General features: G+C 47.1%; 1 protein-coding gene across 1 annotated transcript in view; it reads left to right on the forward strand.

The window, feature by feature from the left end:
- dcc (DCC netrin 1 receptor) overlaps positions 1-20,047 on the forward strand; it is a 584,728-nt gene that overhangs the window by 164,031 nt on the left and 400,650 nt on the right. Inside the window, exon 2 of the mRNA XM_090191568.1 lies at positions 9,327-9,674. Within this exon, the coding sequence (XP_090047694.1) occupies positions 9,327-9,674 (348 nt within the window). The remainder of the gene's footprint in view (positions 1-9,326; positions 9,675-20,047) is intronic.

A 20,047-nucleotide genomic window follows, 5' to 3' on the forward strand; every position in this document is an offset into this window, starting at 1 on the left:
GTAGCACGCGCTCCAGCAGGTGTATCTCATTGATCATCCCTAAAGCCAACACCTCATTTGGCCGCCTTTCGTTCCAGTACTCTGCTGCCTGTGACTGGAACGAATTGCAAAAATCGCTGAAGTTGGAGACTTTTATCTCCCTCACCAACTTCAAACATCTGCTATCTGAGCAGCTAACCGATCGCTGCAGCTGTACATAGTCTATTGGTAAATAGCCCACCCATTTTCACCTACCTCATCCCCATACTGTTTTTATTTATTTACTTTTCTGCTCTTTTGCACACCAATATCTCTACCTGTACATGACCATCTGATCATTTATCACTCCAGTGTTAATCTGCAAAATTGTAATTATTCGCCTACCTCATGCCTTTTGCACACATTGTATATAGACTCCCCCTTTGTTTTCTACTGTGTTATTGACTTGTTAATTGTTTACTCCATGTGTAACTCTGTGTTGTCTGTTCACACTGCTATGCCTTATCTTGGCCAGGTCGCAGTTGCAAATGAGAACTTGTTCTCAACTAGCCTACCTGGTTAAATAAAGGTGAAATAAAATTAAAATAAAACATCAATGCAAAACCATGACATTACAGAATATGCAATTCCACATGTGGAAACATGTTAACAATATATTTTCTTAGGACAACAACACTATTTCACCCCTACCCTCACAGGGCCCTACCCTCACAGGGCCCTACCCTGACAGGGCCTTACCCTCACAGGGCCCTTATCCTCACAGGGCCCTACCCTCACAGGGCCTTACCCTCACAGGGCCCTTACCCTCACAGGGCCCTACCCTCACAGGGCCCTACCCTCACAGGGCCTTACCCTCACAGGGCCCTTATCCTCACAGGGCCCTACCCTCACAGGGCCCTACCCTCACAGGGCCCTTATCCTCACAGGGCCCTACCCTCACAGGGCCTTACCCTCACAGGGCCCTTACCCTCACAGGGCCCTACCCTCACAGGGCCCTACCCTCACAGGGCCCTACCCTCACAGGGCCCTTACCCTCACAGGGCCCTACACACTCACACACACTGTCACTCCAAAACACACACACACACACACACACACACACACACACACACACACACACACACACACACACACACACACACACACACACACACACACACACCCCTATACATATCTACCTCCATCACTCCAGTATCCCTGTACATTGTTAATGTGGTACTGACTTTTTGAATGTTTCCTGCTTTCTTACTTTATTGTGTATTTCATGTTTCTTATTCTTATTTCTCATGTTTTTTTCTTTCTAGTAATACATTGTTATTAATTCTTGCATTGTTGGGTTTTGAGTTTTCAAGAAAAGCATTTCACTGTATTTGTGTGTGTGACATTAAAACTGTTAAACTTGAAGCGACATTTGAAAGTGAGATTTTCACAGATTTTCTCACATGTGAAACAGCACATGTAATTTTCACATGTTAATGTTTTACAAATGTGAACTTGCAATTCCACATCTGAATGTGACGTTTTCACATGTGGTGTAGAGGCGGCAGGGTACCGTGGTGGTTAGAGTGTAGAGGCGGCAGGGTAGCCTAGTGGTTAGAGTGTAGAGGCGGCAGGTAGCCTAGTGGTTAGAGTGTAGAGGTGGCAGGGTACCCTGGTGGTTAGAGTGTAGAGGCGGCAGGTAGCCTAGTGGTTAGAGTGTAGAGGTGGCAGGTAGCCTAGTGGTTAGAGTGTAGAGGTGGCAGGGTACCCTGGTGGTTAGAGTGTAGAGGCGGCAGGTAGCTTAGTGGTTAGAGTGTAGAGGAGGCAGGGTAGCCTAGTGGTTAGAGTGTAGAGGTGGCAGGTAGCCTAGTGGTTAGAGTGTAGAGGTGGCAGGGTACCCTGGTGGTTAGAGTGTAGAGGCGGCAGGTAGCTTAGTGGTTAGAGTGTAGAGGAGGCAGGGTAGCCTAGTGGTTAGAGTGTAGAGGTGGCAGGGTAGCCTAGTGGTTAGAGTGTAGAGGTGGCAGGTAGCCTAGTGGGTAGAGTGTAGAGGTGGCAGGTAGCCTAGTGGTTAGAGTGTAGAGGTGGCAGGTAGCTTAGTGGTTAGAGTGTAGAGGCGGCAGGGTACCCTGGTGGTTAGAGTGTAGAGGCGGCAGGGTACCCTGGTGGTTAGAGTGTAGAGGCGGCAGGGTACCCTGGTGGTTAGAGTGTAGAGGCGGCAGGGTACCCTGGTGGTTAGAGTGTAGAGGCGGCAGGTAGCTTAGTGGTTAGAGTGTAGAGGTGGCAGGTAGCCTAGTGGTTAGAGTGTAGAGGTGGCAGGTAGCCTAGTGGTTAGAGTGTAGAGGCGGCAGGGTACCCTGGTGGTTAGAGTGTAGAGGCGGCAGGTAGCTTAGTGGTTAGAGTGTAGAGGTGGCAGGGTACCCTGGTGGTTAGAGTGTAGAGGCGGCAGGTAGCTTAGTGGTTAGAGTGTAGAGGTGGCAGGTAGCCTAGTGGTTAGAGTGTAGAGGTGGCAGGTAGCCTAGTGGTTAGAGTGTAGAGGCGGCAGGGTACCCTGGTGGTTAGAGTGTAGAGGCGGCAGGTAGCTTAGTGGTTAGAGTGTAGAGGTGGCAGGTAGCCTAGTGGTTAGAGTGTAGAGGCGGCAGGTAGCCTAGTGGTTAGAGTGTAGAGGCGGCAGGTAGCCTAGTGGTTAGAGTGTAGAGGCGGCAGGTAGCCTAGTGGTTAGAGTGTAGAGGTGGCAGGGTACCCTGGTGGTTAGAGTGTAGAGGCGGCAGGTAGCCTAGTGGTTAGAGTGTAGAGGCGGCAGGGTACCCTGGTGGTTAGAGTGTAGAGGCGGCAGGTAGCCTAGTGGTTAGAGTGTAGAGGCGGCAGGTAGCCTAGTGGTTAGAGTGTAGAGGCGGCAGGGTACCCTGGTGGTTAGAGTGTAGAGGCGGCAGGGTACCCTGGTGGTTAGAGTGTAGAGGCGGCAGGGTACCCTGGTGGTTAGAGTGTAGAGGCGGCAGGTAGCTTAGTGGTTAGAGTGTAGAGGTGGCAGGTAGCCTAGTGGTTAGAGTGTAGAGGTGGCAGGTAGCCTAGTGGTTAGAGTGTAGAGGCGGCAGGGTACCCTGGTGGTTAGAGTGTAGAGGCGGCAGGTAGCTTAGTGGTTAGAGTGTAGAGGTGGCAGGGTACCCTGGTGGTTAGAGTGTAGAGGCGGCAGGTAGCTTAGTGGTTAGAGTGTAGAGGCGGCAGGGTACCCTGGTGGTTAGAGTGTAGAGGCGGCAGGGTACCCTGGTGGTTAGAGTGTAGAGGCGGCAGGGTACCCTGGTGGTTAGAGTGTAGAGGCGGCAGGGTACCCTGGTGGTTAGAGTGTAGAGGCGGCAGGTAGCTTAGTGGTTAGAGTGTAGAGGTGGCAGGTAGCCTAGTGGTTAGAGTGTAGAGGTGGCAGGTAGCCTAGTGGTTAGAGTGTAGAGGCGGCAGGGTACCCTGGTGGTTAGAGTGTAGAGGCGGCAGGTAGCTTAGTGGTTAGAGTGTAGAGGTGGCAGGGTACCCTGGTGGTTAGAGTGTAGAGGCGGCAGGTAGCTTAGTGGTTAGAGTGTAGAGGTGGCAGGTAGCCTAGTGGTTAGAGTGTAGAGGTGGCAGGTAGCCTAGTGGTTAGAGTGTAGAGGCGGCAGGGTACCCTGGTGGTTAGAGTGTAGAGGCGGCAGGTAGCTTAGTGGTTAGAGTGTAGAGGTGGCAGGTAGCCTAGTGGTTAGAGTGTAGAGGCGGCAGGTAGCCTAGTGGTTAGAGTGTAGAGGCGGCAGGTAGCCTAGTGGTTAGAGTGTAGAGGTGGCAGGGTACCCTGGTGGTTAGAGTGTAGAGGTGGCAGGTAGCCTAGTGGTTAGAGTGTAGAGGCGGCAGGGTACCCTGGTGGTTAGAGTGTAGAGGCGGCAGGTAGCCTAGTGGTTAGAGTGTAGAGGCGGCAGGGTACCCTGGTGGTTAGAGTGTAGAGGCGGCAGGGTACCCTAGTGGTTAGAGTGTAGAGGCGGCAGGTACCCTAGTGGTTAGAGTGTAGAGGCGGCAGGGTACCCTAGTGGTTAGAGTGTAGAGGTGGCAGGTAGCCTAGTGGTTAGAGTGTAGAGGCGGCAGGGTACCCTAGTGGTTAGAGTGTAGAGGCGGCAGGTAGCCTAGTGGTTAGAGTGTAGAGGCGGCAGGGTAGTCTAGTGTTTAGAGTGTAGAGGCGGCAGGGTAGTCTAGTGGTTAGAGTGTAGAGGTGGCAGGTAGCCTAGTGGTTAGAGTGTAGAGGTAGCCTAGTGTTTATAGTGTAGAGGTAGCCTAGTGGTTAGAGTGTAGAGGTAGCCTAGTGTTTAGAGTGTAGAGGTAGCCTAGTGGTTAGAGTGTAGAGGTAGCCTAGTGTTTAGAGTGTAGAGGCGGCAGGTAGCCTAGTGGTTAGAGTGTAGAGGTAGCCTAGTGTTTAGAGTGTAGAGGCGGCAGGTAGCCTAGTGGTTAGAGTGTAGAGGTAGCCTAGTGTTTATAGTGTAGAGGTAGCCTAGTGGTTAGAGTGTAGGGGCGGCAGGGTAGCCTAGTGGTTAGAGTGTAGAGGTGGCAGGGTAGTCTAGTGGTTAGAGTGTAGAGGCGGCAGGTAGCCTAGTGGTTAGAGTGTAGAGGCGGCAGGGTACCCTGGTGGTTAGAGTGTAGAGGCGGCAGGTAGCCTAGTGGTTAGAGTGTAGAGGCGGCAGGGTACCCTGGTGGTTAGAGTGTAGAGGCGGCAGGTAGCCTAGTGGTTAGAGTGTAGAGGCGGCAGGGTACCCTGGTGGTTAGAGTGTAGAGGCGGCAGGGTACCCTGGTGGTTGGAGAGTTGGACTAGTAACCAGCAGGTAGCCTAGTGGTTAGAGCGTTGGACTAGTAACCGGAAGGTTGCAAGTTCAAATCCCCGAGCTGACAAAAACAAGAATTTGTTCTTAACTGACTTGCCTGGTAAAATAAAAAGTGATATGATTTTCACTTGTGAAATATAAACTCAACGTAAAAAACAGCCAATTCACATATGAAAAAATACATTTTTGTTGTTGTCGTTCTAAGGGCATGGCGTATTTAATGTACTGTAGATCTGTGGCAATGAAAGTGTAATGCATGGTTTTGATTGGATGGACTGGTCATGTGTTTTGTATGACTGAACACGGACAGCTCTTACTCCCGAAGCAAAACTGTTTTTATCTTCAACATCTCTGATGAGTTTGAACCGATTGTTTCATTGGACAATCAGACTGGGAAAGTTAAAAGTCATCTCCGAGGGCGGAGACTAACTCTGGGAGATGTTAGGATAGCACTAGATTGGTAGGGCCTGTGAGGACAGGGCAGCCATGTTAATGAACCTAGGGTCTGAGTAGAAATGAGGCCGAGTCCTAGACTGCAGTACTATAGTCAGTAGTATTAATGTAGTAGATATGACTATAGTACTATAGTCTGTAGTGGTATTGTAGTATATATGACTGTAGTACTATAGTCTGTAGTGGTATTGTAGTAGATATGACTGTAGTACTATAATCTGTAGTATTATTGTAGTAGATATGACAGCAGTACTATATATAGTATGTTGTGGTATTGTAGTAGATATGACTGCAGTAGTATAGTCTGTTGTGGTATTGTGGTAGATATGACTGTAGTACTATAGTCTGTAGTGGTATTGTAGTAGATATGACTGCAGTATTATTGTAGTAGATATGACTGCAGTACTATAGTCTGTAGTATTATTGTAGTAGATATGACGGCAGTACTATAGTCTGTAGTATTATTGTAGTAGATATGACTGCAGTACTATAGTCTGGTGTGGTATTGTGGTAGATATGACGACAGTACTATAGTCTGTAGTATTATTGTAGTAGATATGACGGCAGTACTATAGTCTGTAGTATTATTGTAGTAGATATGACGACAGTACTATAGTCTGTAGAGGTATTGTAGTAGATTTGACGGCAGTACTATAGTCTGTAGTATTATTGTATTAGATATGACGGCAGTACTATAGTCTGTAGTGGTATTGTAGTAGATATGACTTCAGTACTATAGTCTGCAGTGGTATTGTAGTAGATATGACAGCAGTACTATAGTCTGTAGTAATATTGTAGTAGATATGACGTCAGTACTATAGTCTGTAGTAATATTGTAGTAGATATGACTGCAGTACTATAATCTGTAGTATTACTGTAGTAGATATGACGACAGTACTATAGTCTGTAGTGGTATTGTAGTACATATGACTGTAATACTATAGTCTGTAGTATTACTGTAGTAGATATGACTGCAGTACTATAGTCTGTAGTGGTATTGTAGTAGATATCTGATGAGGCTGGGCCTGTGAAGACGAGGCAGCAAGGCCTGTGAAGACGAGGCAGCAAGGCCTGTGAAGACAAGGCAGCAAGGCCTGTGAAGACAAGGCAGCAAGGCCTGTGGAGACGAGGCAGCAAGGCCTGTGGAGACAAGGCAGCAAGGCCTGTGGAGACGAGGCAGCAAGGCCTGTGGAGACGAGGCAGCAAGGCCTGTGGAGACGAGGCAACAAGGCCTGTGGAGACGAGGCAGCAAGGCCTGTGGAGACGAGGCAGCAAGGCCTGTGAAGACAAGGCAGCAAGGCCTGTGAAGACGAGGCAGCAAGGCCTGTGGAGACGAGGCAGCAAGGCCTGTGGAGACGAGGCAGCAAGACCTGTGGAGACGAGGCAGCAAGGCCTGTGGAGACGAGGCTCGGAGGCCTGTGGAGACGAGGCTCGGAGGATGTACTCTGAACTCTCTCAGTATAGAAATGCAGCGTTTTATTATTGAAATATCAAAAGTGTGTAGACTACGGAGAGATGTAGACTACGGAGAGATGTAGACTACGGAGAGATGTAGACTACGGAGAGATGTAGACTACGGAGAGAAACAAAATGGTGCCGTTTCAGCCCAAAGTGATGCTGCGCTGGAGATGGGAGTGTGAGCTAGTGGGTAGCTGGAGATGGGAGTGTGAGCTAGTGGGTAGCTGGATATGGGAGTGTGAGCTAGTGGGTAGCGTAGCTGGATATGGGAGTGTGAGCTAGTGGGTAGCTGGATATGGGAGTGTAAGCTAGTGGGTAGCTGGATATGGGAGTGTGAGCTAGTGGGTAGCTGGAGATGGGAGTGTGAGCTAGTGGGTAGCTGGAGATGGGAGTGTGAGCTAGTGGGTAGCGTAGCTGGATATGGGAGTGTGAGCTAGTGGGTAGCTGGATATGGGAGTGTGAGCTAGTGGGTAGCTGGATATGGGAGTTTGAGCTAGTGGGTAGCTGGATATGGGAGTGTAAGCTAGTGGGTAGCTGGATATGGGAGTGTGAGCTAGTGGGTAGCGTAGCTGGATATGGGAGTGTGAGCTAGTGGGTAGCTGGATATGGGAGTGTGAGCTAGTGGGTAGCTGGATATGGGGTGTGAGCTAGTGGGTAGCTGGAGATGGGAGTGTGAGCTAGTGGGTAGCTGGATATGGGAATGTGTGCTAGTGGGTAGCTGGAGATGGGAGTGTGAGCTAGTGGGTAGCTGGATATGGGAGTGTGAGCTAGTGGGTAGCTGGATATGGGAGTGTGAGCTAGTGGGTAGCTGGATATGGGAGTGTGAGCTAGTGGGTAGCTGGATATGGGAGTGTGAGCTAGTGGGTAGCTGGATATGGGAGTGTGAGCTAGTGGGTAGCTGGATATGGGGATGGAGCTAGTGGGTAGCTGGATATGGGAGTGTGAGCTAGTGGGTAGCTGGATATGGGAGTGTGAGCTAGTGGGTAGCTGGATATGGGGATGGAGCTAGTGGGTAGCTGGATATGGGAGTGTGAGCTAGTGGGTAGCTGGATATGGGAGTGTGAGCTAGTGGGTAGCTGGATATGGGGGTGTGAGCTAGTGGGTAGCTGGATATGGGAGTGTAAGCTAGTGGGTAGCTGGATATGGGAGTTTGAGCTAGTGGGTAGCTGGATATGGGAGTTTGAGCTAGTGGGTAGCTGGATATGGGAGTTTGAGCTAGTGGGTAGCTGGATATGGGGTGTGTGATAGTGGGTCTGGGTAGCTGTGATGGGGTGTGTGATAGTGTGTAGCTGGATAGGGGGGTGTGAGCTATTGGGTAGCTGGATATGGGGTGTGTGCTAGTAGGTAGCTGGATAGGGGAATGTGTGATAGTGGGTCTGGGTAGCTGTGATGGGGTGTGTGCTAGTGGGTAGCTGGATATGGGGGTGTGTGCTAGTGGGTAGCTGGATAGGGGGTGTGTGATAGTGGGTAGCTGGATAGGGGAATGTGTGATAGTGGGTCTGGGTAGCTGTGATGAGTGTGTGCTAGTGGGTAGCTGGATATGGGGTGTGTGCTAGTGGGTAGCTGGAGAGGGGGTTGTGATAGTGGGTAGCTGGAGATGGGGGTGTGTGATAGTGGGTAGCTGGATAGGGGAATGTGTGATAGTGGGTAGCTGGATAGGGGAATGTGTGATAGTGGGTAGCTGGATATGGGGTGTGTGCTAATGGGTAGCTGGATATGGGGTGTGTGCTAGTGGGTCTGGGTAGCTTTGATGGGGTGTGAGCTAGTGGGTAGATGTGATGGGGTGTGTGCTAGTGGTTAGCTGGATATGGGGATGGAGCTAGTGGGTAGCTGGATATGGGGTGTGAGCTAGTGAGTAGCTGGATATGGGGTGTGAGCTAGTGGGTAGCTGGATATGGGGTGTGAGCTAGTGGGTAGCTGGATATGGGGTGTGAGCTAGTGGGTAGATGTGATTGGGTGTGTGCTAGTGGGTAGATGTGATGGGGTGTGTGCTAGTGGTTAGCTGGATATGGGGATGGAGCTAGTGGGTAGATGTGATTGGGTGTGAGCTAGTGGGTAGATGTGATGGGGTGTGTGCTAGTGGTTAGCTGGATATGGGGATGGAGCTAGTGGGTAGCTGGATATATGGGGTGTGAGCTAGTGGGTAGCTGGATATGGGGTGTGAGCTAGTGGGTAGCTGGATATGGGGTGTGAGCTAGTGGGTAGCTGGATATGGGGTGTGAGCTAGTGGGTAGATGTGATTGGGTGTGTGCTAGTGGGTAGCTGGATATGGGGTGTGAGCTAGTGAGTAGCTGGATATGAGGTATGTGTTAGTGGGTAGCTGGATGTGAGGTGTGTGCTAGTGGGTAGATGTGATATAGTTGATGTTTCTATGTGTATGCTTGGTAATGTTTATAAAATATAAAATAAATCTTACAAAATGTCTATATAAAGCAATGTTTTCGGGTAGGACTTGGGTCCAGTGGTTTAGTGGTATAATTTTAGGTGTCGTATCACACCTTGTATTTTATGAATCCAGTTTGTTACCAACTTTAATTGAGACAGGACTATGTATTGAATACAATCGACTCATCAATGATCCTATGCTCTGAGACTAAACCTCTCCTTCCTCCAACTCTCTCTTTCCTCCAGGTGCAGAGACCTCATCGTCATCTCCGTCCCAGACAGGCCAAGTGTTCGTGGACTTCAGCTTGGTTCTGGAACCCCAGGACACGGTGACATTACGGGGCGGTGTTCTCCAGCTGGACTGCGAGGCTCAGTCAGATCAGGGTATTCCAGTCATCGTCTGGAAGAAGGACGGGGTGTTGCTCAGCGCCGTGGTGGACGAGAGGAGACAGCAGTTCCCTAACGGGTCTCTAGTGGTCCAGAACGTGGTTCATTCACGACACCACCGACCTGACGAGGGGCTCTACCAGTGTCTGGCAGCGCTAGAGGGAGTGGGGGCCATAGTCAGCCGCACGGCTAAAGTCACTGTCTCTGGTAAGACCTTACTTACTTGATCCTGGAAACAGTGACGAATGTCCTCCATTTCACTCGGTTTCGGGGGAAGTTTTTTATAGGTTGCACTTGTTGAGGGTGGTGAGAGCTGTGGTGTGTATGCTCCTAATCAAGAGGGGAGTTCATACCGTAGGTCATAGAAAAAGGAAAAGGGGGGAAACCTAGTCAGTTGAACAACCGAATGCCTTCGACCGAAATGTGCCTTCTGCATTTAACCCAACCCCTCTGAATATAAAGCTATTGTGAGATAGTATTATCATCTTATATCCAGTTTTGTATTGGTTTCTTGAGGGACGTCTCAAATGATTTCTAGGGCCTTATTTCTAGCGCCCTTGTGTCTAGGGCCTTTCTTTCCAAGGCCTTATTTCTAGCGCCCTTGTGTCTAGGGTCCTTCTTTCCAGGGCATTATTTATAGTGCCCTTGTGTCTAGTGCCCTTCTTTCCAGGGCCTTATGTCTAGTGCCCTTCTTTCTGGGGACCTCATATCTAGGGGTTTTCCTTAACACCACAAGATGCATATTCTTCCCTTTCTATCTGTCAGAGTCCTATTCCTCATCTATCTGTCCTATTCCTCAACAGTAGGGTGCAGTAGAGTAGAGTAGGGTACAGTAAAGTAGTGTACAGTATAGTGCAGTAGATTACAGTACAGTACAGTACAGTAATGTACAGTATAGTGCAGTAGATTAGAGTAGATTACAGTACAGTACAGTAGTGTACAGTATAGTGCAGTAGATTACAGTAGATGACAGTACAGTACAGTATAGTGCAGTAGATTACAGTACAGTATAGTGCAGTACAGTAGTGTACAGTATAGTGCAGTAGATTACGGTAGATTACAGTACAGTGCAGTAGATTAGGGTACAGTACAGTACAGTATAGTGCAGTAGATTACAGTACAGTATAGTGCAGTACAGTAGTGTACAGTATAGTGCAGTGGATTACGGTAGATTACAGTACAGTACAGTATAGTGCAGTACAGTAGTGTACAGTATGGTGTAGTAAATTACAGTAGATTACAGTACAGTACAGTACAGTATAGTACAGTACAGTACAGTACAGTATAGTATAGTATAGTATAGTACAGTACAGTACAGTACATTACAGTATAGTATTGTACAGTACAGTATAGTACATTACAGTACAGTGCAGTACAGTGCAGTAGAGTGCAGTAGGATACAGTACAGTAGAGTAGAGTAGAGTACAGTACAGTACAGTGCAGTGCAGGAGAGTACAGTAGGATACGGTACAGTAGAGTAGAGTAGAGTACAGTAGAGTAGAGTACAGTAGAGTAGAGTACAGTAGAGTAGAGTACAGTAGAGTAGAGTACAGTACAGTACAGTACAGTGCAGTGCAGTAGAGTACAGTAGGATACAGTACAGTAGAGTTAAATGCAATTTAGACTCATGATTGTTCAAAAGATTGTTCACACCGATTGAGAACCACTACTGTACAACAAGCCAGTGTAACCCACTGTTCCCTGGTAGGCTGTCATTGTAAATAAGAATTTGTTCTTAAACTGACTTGCCTGGTTAAATAAAGTTAAAATAAAAATAAAAATAAATAAATCTACACTTTTTTTCTGGAGTGTGCACTTGTCCACTACCCAAAATGGTGGTCCTCTGTAGCTCAGTTGGTAGAGAATGGCGCATGCAACTTTAAAATGGAGATAGCCCCAATGGTGCTGCCCATGCTGTCACATTCTCCGTAATGGCACAGGTACAAAGATGAGACATCTATATAACTCTATGGTGTCAATTGTTTTTGTGGCTGTTTCAGTTTGGACAAGTTTGACTTATTTTGGACTTTAAAGGGGCAATCAGCAGTTGAAACAATAGAAAAAAAAAGCATAACAACCACCACTGTTTTGGTAAAAAGCTGAGGCTGGAGAAACGTCATAGACATCGTTATGGATGCAAGGAATCCATTAAATCAAAATGATGGTTTTAACTATGTTCTGAGGCCATACAGATTTTTGTTCACATGTACTTTGGAGTAAAACACGTTTATATTTTGGGTTCTGATGGGGTAACGACAGTTGAACTAAGCTCATGAGTCATTTCTGAGTTAAATTCTTCAAGAATCAATGGCTACATATTATTACTTTATAAGTACAATTGATATGGCTACTGTAATCAAATCAAATCAAATTTTATTTGTCACATACACATGGTTAGCAGATGTTAATGCGAGTGTAGCGAAATGCTTGTGCTTCTAGTTCCGACAATGCAGTAATAACCAACAAGTAATCTAACTAACAATTCCAAAACTACTGTCTTGTACACAGTGTAAGGGGATAAAGAATATGTACATAAGGATATATGAATGAGTGATGGTACAGAGCAGCATAGGCAAGATACAGTAGATGGTATCGAGTACAGTGTATACTGCAGATTGACCCTTTAAAGAGTGACTGCCCCTAAAAAGCAACTTCTGGTTTTGAAAACAACCTATGTGGCATCTACAGGAGTCAGAAACATTAATGCTAGTGTCAACATTTACTATAAAGTGTAAATAGGATAATTGTTTTTTTCGTCATAAAGTCAGTTTCGTCCAAAACGGAGATTTGTCAGATGATATGAACAAATGGTATGTCACGGGAATGAAGGGTACCTTGACAGTTTTCCTTGGGTTCGTTCTTTTTTCAACCCTGCCCACATAAGCACAGCTGGCAGCACCTAAGTAATAATCAATTCTAAATGCAGCTGCACGCGACACGATCGTAATGCCCATGGTCAATTTGGTTTGACATTCGATATCCCTATGAGGCTAGTTAGGCACCATCAGTGAAATGACACATTGTACACGGGACAAATATTTTTTTTTTTATGTCAATAGTTCCAAATTTCAAAGACGTAAAAAACTCAAACCAACTATACATTGTAAAAATGCGTCTACAAATATTGAAATAATTGAACGAGACAACTGAAAGATGTGCGACATGAAGACATTGTCCCATTTCTATTGTGTAATTTATTGACGGGCCCTAACAAGCCCCAATGACAAACCACATTTGCCACGGTCTCACACCAGCCGACTGAAGATAATTGGCTAAATCCGTTGGCTAGACACAAGACCTGGTTGGACTGTTTCAAGTTATCTAGAAGGGTGAGTGACTGTCACTGTGAACACTCGCATGAAGTGTCCACTTGTCCAAAGCTCTGCTGTTGTAGAACTGTTGACAGCATCGGGAGGTAGACTGAAGCCCTGCGGTTGTAGAACTGTTGACAACATCGGGAGGTAGACGGAAGCTCTGCTGTTGTAGAACTGTTGACAGCATCGGGAGGTAGACGGAAGCTCTGCTGTTGTAGAACTGTTGACAGCATCGGGAGGTAGACTGAAGCTCTGCTATTGTAGAACTGTTGACAACATCGAGAGGTAGACGGAAGCTCTGCTGTTGTAGAACTGTTGACAGCATCGGGAGGTAGACGGAAGCTCTGCTGTTGTAGAACTGTTGACAGCATCGGGAGGTAGACGGAAGCTCTGCTGTTGTAGAACTGTCTACAGCATCGGGAGGTAGACTGAAGCTCTGCTATTGTAGAACTGTCTACAGCATCGGGAGGTAGACTGAAGCTCTGCTATTGTAGAACTGTTGACAGCATCGGGAGGTAGACGGAATCTCTGCGGTTGTAGAACTGTTGACAGCATCGGAAGGTAGATGGAAGCTCTGCTGTTGTAGAACTGTCGACAGCATCGGGAGGTAGACATAACCTCTGCTGTTGTAGAACTGTTGACAGCATCGGGAGGTAGATGGAAGCTCTGCTGTTGTAGAACTGTCGACAGCATCGGGAGGTAGACGGAAGCCCTGCATGTGGTACAACTGTCAACAGCATCGGGAGGTAGACGGAAGCTCTGCGGTTGTAGAACTGTCGACAGCATCGGGAGGTAGATGGAAGCCCTGCTATTGTAGAACTGTTGACAGCATCGGGAGGTAGATGGAAGCTCTGCTGTTGTAGAACTGTTGACAGCATCAGGAGGTACGTGGAAGCTCTGCTGTTGTAGAACTGTCAACAGCATCGGGAGGTAGATGGAAGCTCTGCTGTTGTAGAACTGTTGACAGCATCGGGAGGTACATGGAAGCTCTGCTGTTGTAGAACTGTTGACAGCATCGGGAGATAGACGGAAGCTCTGCTGTTGTAGAACTGTTGACAGCATCGGGAGGTACATGGAAGCTCTGCTGTTGTAGAACTGTTGACAGCATCGGGAGGTACATGGAAGCTCTGCTGTTGTAGAACTGTTGACAGCATCGGGAGGTAGACGGAAGCTCTGCTGTTGTAGAATTGTTGACAGCATCAGGAGTTAGACGGAAGCCCTGCATGTGGTACAACTGTCAACAGCATCGGCAGGTAGATGGAAGCTCTGCTGTTGTAGAACTGTTGACAGCATCGGGAGGTAGATGGAAGCCCTTCATGTGGTACAACTGTCAACAGCATCGGGAGGTAGACGGAAGCCCTGCTGTTGTAGAACTGTTGACAGCATCGGGAGGTAGACTGAAGCCCTGCTGTTGTAGAACTGTTGACAGCATCGGGAGGTAGACTGAAGCCCTGCTGTTGTAGAACTGTCAGCAGCATCGGGAGGTAGATGTGAGTAAGAATTGCATTCTGCTGACTCTGTGGGAGGCTAGCAAGCTCCCGGGCTGTTGGTTAGTTCTCCATCTGGAGATACATCTACAACACACACACACACACACACACACACACACACACACACACACACACACACACACACACACACACACACACACACACACACACACACACACACACACACATATATCCACATCCACATACAAGTCAGCTAAGAACTAATTTTACAAGGACAGCCTTGCAAATGGCCTCCTGCGGGGACGGGGGATGGGATTACAAATGTAAAATAAGTAACATAAATATAGGACAAAACACACATCACGCCAAGAGAGACAACACTACACTACATAAATATAGGACAAAACACGCATCACGCCAAGAGAGACAACACAACACTACATAAATATAGGACAACACACACATCACGCCAAGAGAGACAACGCTACACTACATAAATATAGGACAACACACACATCACGCCAAGAGAGACAACACAACACTACATAAATATAGGACAAAACACGCATCACGCCAAGAGAGACAACACAACACTACATAAATATAGGACAACACACACATCACGCCAAGAGAGACAACGCTACACTACATAAATATAGGACAACACACACATCACGCCAAGAGAGACAACACAACACTACATAAATATAGGACAACACACACATCACGCCAAGAGAGACAACACTACACTACATAAATATAGGACAACACACACATCACGCCAAGAGAGACAACACTACATACATATAGGACAACACACACATCACGCCAAGAGAGACAACACTACACTACATAAATATAGGACAACACACACATCACTCCAAGAGAGACAACACAACACTACATAAATATAGGACAAAACACGCATCACGCCAAGAGAGACAACACAACACTACATACATATAAGACAACACACACATCACGCCAAGAGAGACAACACAACACTACATAAAGAGAGACCTAAGACAGCAACATAGCATGGCAGCAACACATGACAACACAACATGGCAGTAACACAACATGACAACAACATGGCAGCAACACATGACAACACATGGCAGCAACACAACATGACAACAACATGGCAGCAACACATGACAACACAACATGGCAGCAACACAACTTTACAACAACATGGCAGCAACACATGACAACACAACATGGCAGCAACACAACATAACAACAACGTGGCAGCAACACATGACAACACAACATGGCAGTAACACAACATGACAACAACATGGCAGCAACACATGACAACACAACATGGAAGCAACACAACTTTACAACAACACGGCAGCAACACATGACAACACAACATGGCAGCAACACAACATAACAACATGGCAGCAACACAACATGACAACACAACATGGCAGCAACACATGACAACACAGCATGGCAGCAACACAACATGACAACAACATGGCAGCAACACATGACAACACAACATGGCAGCAACACAACATGACAACAACATGGCAGCAACACATGACAACACAACATGACAACACAACATGGCAGCAACACTACATGGCAACAACATGGTAGCAACACAACATGACAACAACATGGTAGCAACACAACATGACAACAACATGGTAGCAACACAACATGACAACAACATGGGAGCAACACAACATGACAACAACATGGGAGCAACACATGACAATACTGCATGGTAGCAACACAACATGACAACAACATGGCAGCAACACAACATGACAACAACATGGGAGCAACACAACATGACAACACTGCATGGTAGCAACACAACATGACAACAACATGCGAGCAACACAACATGACAACAACATGGGAGCAACACACCATGACAACAACATGGCAGCAACACATGACAATAACATGGGACCAACACAACATGACAACAACATGGCAGCAGCACAACATGATAACAACATGGTGGTAACACAACATGACAACAACATTGGAGCAACACAACATGACAACAACATGGGAACAACACATGACAACAACATGGCAGCAACACATGACAACACAACATGGCAGCAACACAACATGACAACAACATGGCAGCAACACATGACAACACAACATGGCAGCAACACAACATGACAACAACATGGCAGCAACACATGACAACACAACATGACAACACAACATGGCAGCAACACAACATGACAACAACATGGCAGCAACACAACATGACAACAACATGGCAGCAACACATGGCAACACAGCATGGCAGCAACACATGACAACAACATGGTAGCAACACTACATGGCAACAACATGGTAGCAACACAACATGACAACAACATGGTAGCAACACAACATGACAACAACATGGGAGCAACACAACATGACAACAACATGGGAGCAACACATGACAACACTGCATGGTAGCAACACAACATGACAACAACATGGCAGCAACACAACATGACAACAACATGGGAGCAACACAACATGACAACACTGCATGGTAGCAACACAACATGACAACACAGCATGGCAGCAACACAACATGACAACACTGCATGGTAGCAACACAACATGACAACAACATGCGAGCAACACAACATGACAACAACATGGGAGCAACACACCGTGACAGCAACATGGCAGCAACACATGACAACAACATGGGACCAACACAACATGACAACAACATGGTAGCAACACAACATGACAACAACATGGCAGCAACACAACATGACAACAACATTGGAGCAACACAACATGACAACAACATGGGAACAACACATGACAACAACATGGGAACAACACATGACAACAACATGGGAACAACACATGACAACGCTGCATGGTAGCAACACAACATGACAACAACATGGGAACACCACATGACAACAACATGGGAACAACACATGACAACACAGCATGGTAGCAGCACAAAATATAATACAAACATCAGACAGACAGAAACAGACAGACAGACAAATACAAAGAAAGACAGACACGGAGAGACAGGCAGGCAGTCAGTCAGACAGACAGACAGACAGACAGACAGACAGACAGCGAGTGAGAGAGAGAGAGACCGAGACAGACAGATACAGACAGGCAGATACAGAGAGAGACAGAGCAACAGAGAGACAGACACTGAGCGACAGACAGACAGACAGACAGAGAGAGACAGAGAGACAGAGAGAGACAGATACAGACAGAGAGTACTCCAGTGGGTCAGACCAGACAGACCAGTTGGAGAGATAAGTAGATGAGCTCTCGATCAGGTCAGCCCAAGGACATGACATGGTTAGACTGCACTCATCCTTACCAGAAACAGTTTGGCTTAATGCGCTGAAATAGGCACCCTATTTCATGGTAAAACCCATCCATGACACATGATTTACTATGGGATGTCTTCTGACAGTTCAGAGATATCTTTAAATTACATTTCCTTTTCTCTACTGTTAGGAAAAATGAGATGAGCCCCCCCCCCCCCCTCTTCCCCTACACCTTTCCCCCAAAGGACATATTGGTCTCCTGGTGAAACCATGGAAACCGCCACTAGGCTAGCAGGCTAGTGAGGAACGTCAACTGAAAGTGACATTGGTGTTCTTTTAAGTGATGCCAGTTGGCAGCTGTTGTCAGCCATGTTGTTAAAAGGATAATCTTGAGCGTGGCATTATCCAGCCAAGAGGAGCCCCCTTTGGTTGTGATTGAAGAGCCAGTCAGACTCGGAACAGCCGTCGAGGAGTCTGGCATCGTGACCGTACACTCTCAACATATTTCAGCCAATGTGGTGCAGACAAGGATCTGCTGTCTGTCTGGGACCCATAGTCTGTCTGTCTGTCTGTCTGTCTGTCTGGGACCCATAGTCTGTCTGTCTGTCTGTCTGTCCTTCTGTCTGGGATCCATAGTCTGTCTGTCTGTCTGTCTGGGACCCATAGTCTGTCTGTCTGTCTGTCTGTCCTTCTGTCTGGGATCCATAGTCTGTCTGTCTGGAACCATAGTCTGTCTGTCTGTCTGGGACCCATAGTCTGTCTGTCTGTCCTTCTGTCTGGGATCCATAGTCTCTGTCTTTCTGTCTGGGATCCATAGTCTGTCCTTCTGTTTGGGAACCATAGTCTGTCTCTCTGTCCCTCTTTCTGGGATCCATAGTCTGTCTGTCTTTCTGTCTGGGATCCATAGTCTGTTCTTCTGTCTGGGAACCATAGTCTGTCTGTCTGTCCTTCTGTCTGGGAACCATAGTCTGTCTGTCTGTCCTTCTGTCTGGGAACCATAGTCTGTCTGTTGGTCCCTCTGTCTGGGAACCATAGTCTGTCCTTCTGTCTGGGAACCATAGTCTGTCTGTTGGTCCCTCTGTCTGGGAACCATAGTCTGTCTGTTGGTCCCTCTGTCTGGGAACCATAGTCTGTCTGTTGGTCCCTCTGTCAGGGAACCATAGTCTGTCTGTTGGTCCCTCTGTCTGGGAACCATAGTCTGTCTGTATTTAATAAGACAATATTTCATATTACAGCATGCATATGGATAACTGGCTGTCTGTCTGGCTATTTGTATGTCTTGCTGGCTGGCTGGCTGGCTGGTTGGTTGGTTGGTTGTTTGTCTGGCTGGTTGTTTGTCTGGCTGGTTGTTTGTCTGGCTTGTTGTTTTGTCTGATTGGTTGTTTTGTCTGGCTGGTTGTTTTGTCTGGCTGGTTGTTTGTCTGGCTGGTTCTTTTGTCTGGCTGGTTATTTTGTCTGGTTGGTTGTTTTTCTGGCTGGTTGTTTGTCTGGCTGGTTGTTTTGTCTGGCTGGTTGTTTGTCTGTCTGAATGACTGGCTGTCAACTACTGCTCTGTCTGTTTCTCTGTCTTCAATAAGAACATATTTTTTTTCCAAGTTTTTGGACAGCAGAAAAACAAACCCACATCTTGAACAACCCAATGTTACTTGATCATAATGTATCCATTTAGAATATGTAAATGTAGACAGTCGCTACTTGCCTCTTTTCATGGGTGTTTTCTCAGCTACAGGGGGTCGCTACTTGCCTCTTTTCATGGGTGTATTCTCAGCTACAGGGGGTCGCTACTTGCCTCTTTTCATGGGTGTATTCTCAGCTACAGGGTGTCGCTACTTACCTCTTTTCATGGGTGTATTCTCAGCAACAGGGGGTCGCTACTTGCCTCTTTTCATGGGTGTATTCTCAGCTACAGGGGGTCGCTACTTGCCTCTTTTCATGGGTGTTTTCTCAGCTACAGGGGGTCGCTACTTGCCTCTTTTCATGGGTGTATTCTCAGCTACAGGGGGTCGCTACTTGCCTCTTTTCATGGGTGTATTCTCAGCAACAGGGGGTCGCTACTTGCCTCTTTTCATGGGTGTATTCTCAGCTACAGGGGGTCGCTACTTGCCTCTTTTCATGGGTGTATTCTCAGCTACAGGGTGTCGCTACTTGCCTCTTTTCATGGGTGTATTCTCAGTAACAGGGGGTCGCTACTTGCCTCTTTTCATGGGTGTATTTTCAGCTACAGGGGGTCGCTACTTGCCTCTTTTCATTGGTGTTTTCTCAGCTACAGGGGGTCGCTACTTGCCTCTTTTCATAGGTGTTTTCTCAGCTACAGGCTGGCTTTAGAACGGTACTGTGGACACAACACCAGATAATGGAATTGCCGTGTAGACGTTTCAAAATCATCACATCAGTGTAACTGAAATATTGTCCTTCCAGCATTATATTTTTTAAACACCCATCTCAACAACACTGAATTTGCTCACTGTAGGAGAGACGTCCTAATGATCCCATCACTTTCTCGGTGAGAGTCAAATGTTTTTCTC

This window comes from Oncorhynchus mykiss, chromosome 12 (genome assembly GCF_057628025.1).
Source record: "Oncorhynchus mykiss isolate SJ-2025 chromosome 12, ASM5762802v1, whole genome shotgun sequence".
NCBI lineage: Eukaryota > Metazoa > Chordata > Actinopteri > Salmoniformes > Salmonidae > Oncorhynchus > Oncorhynchus mykiss.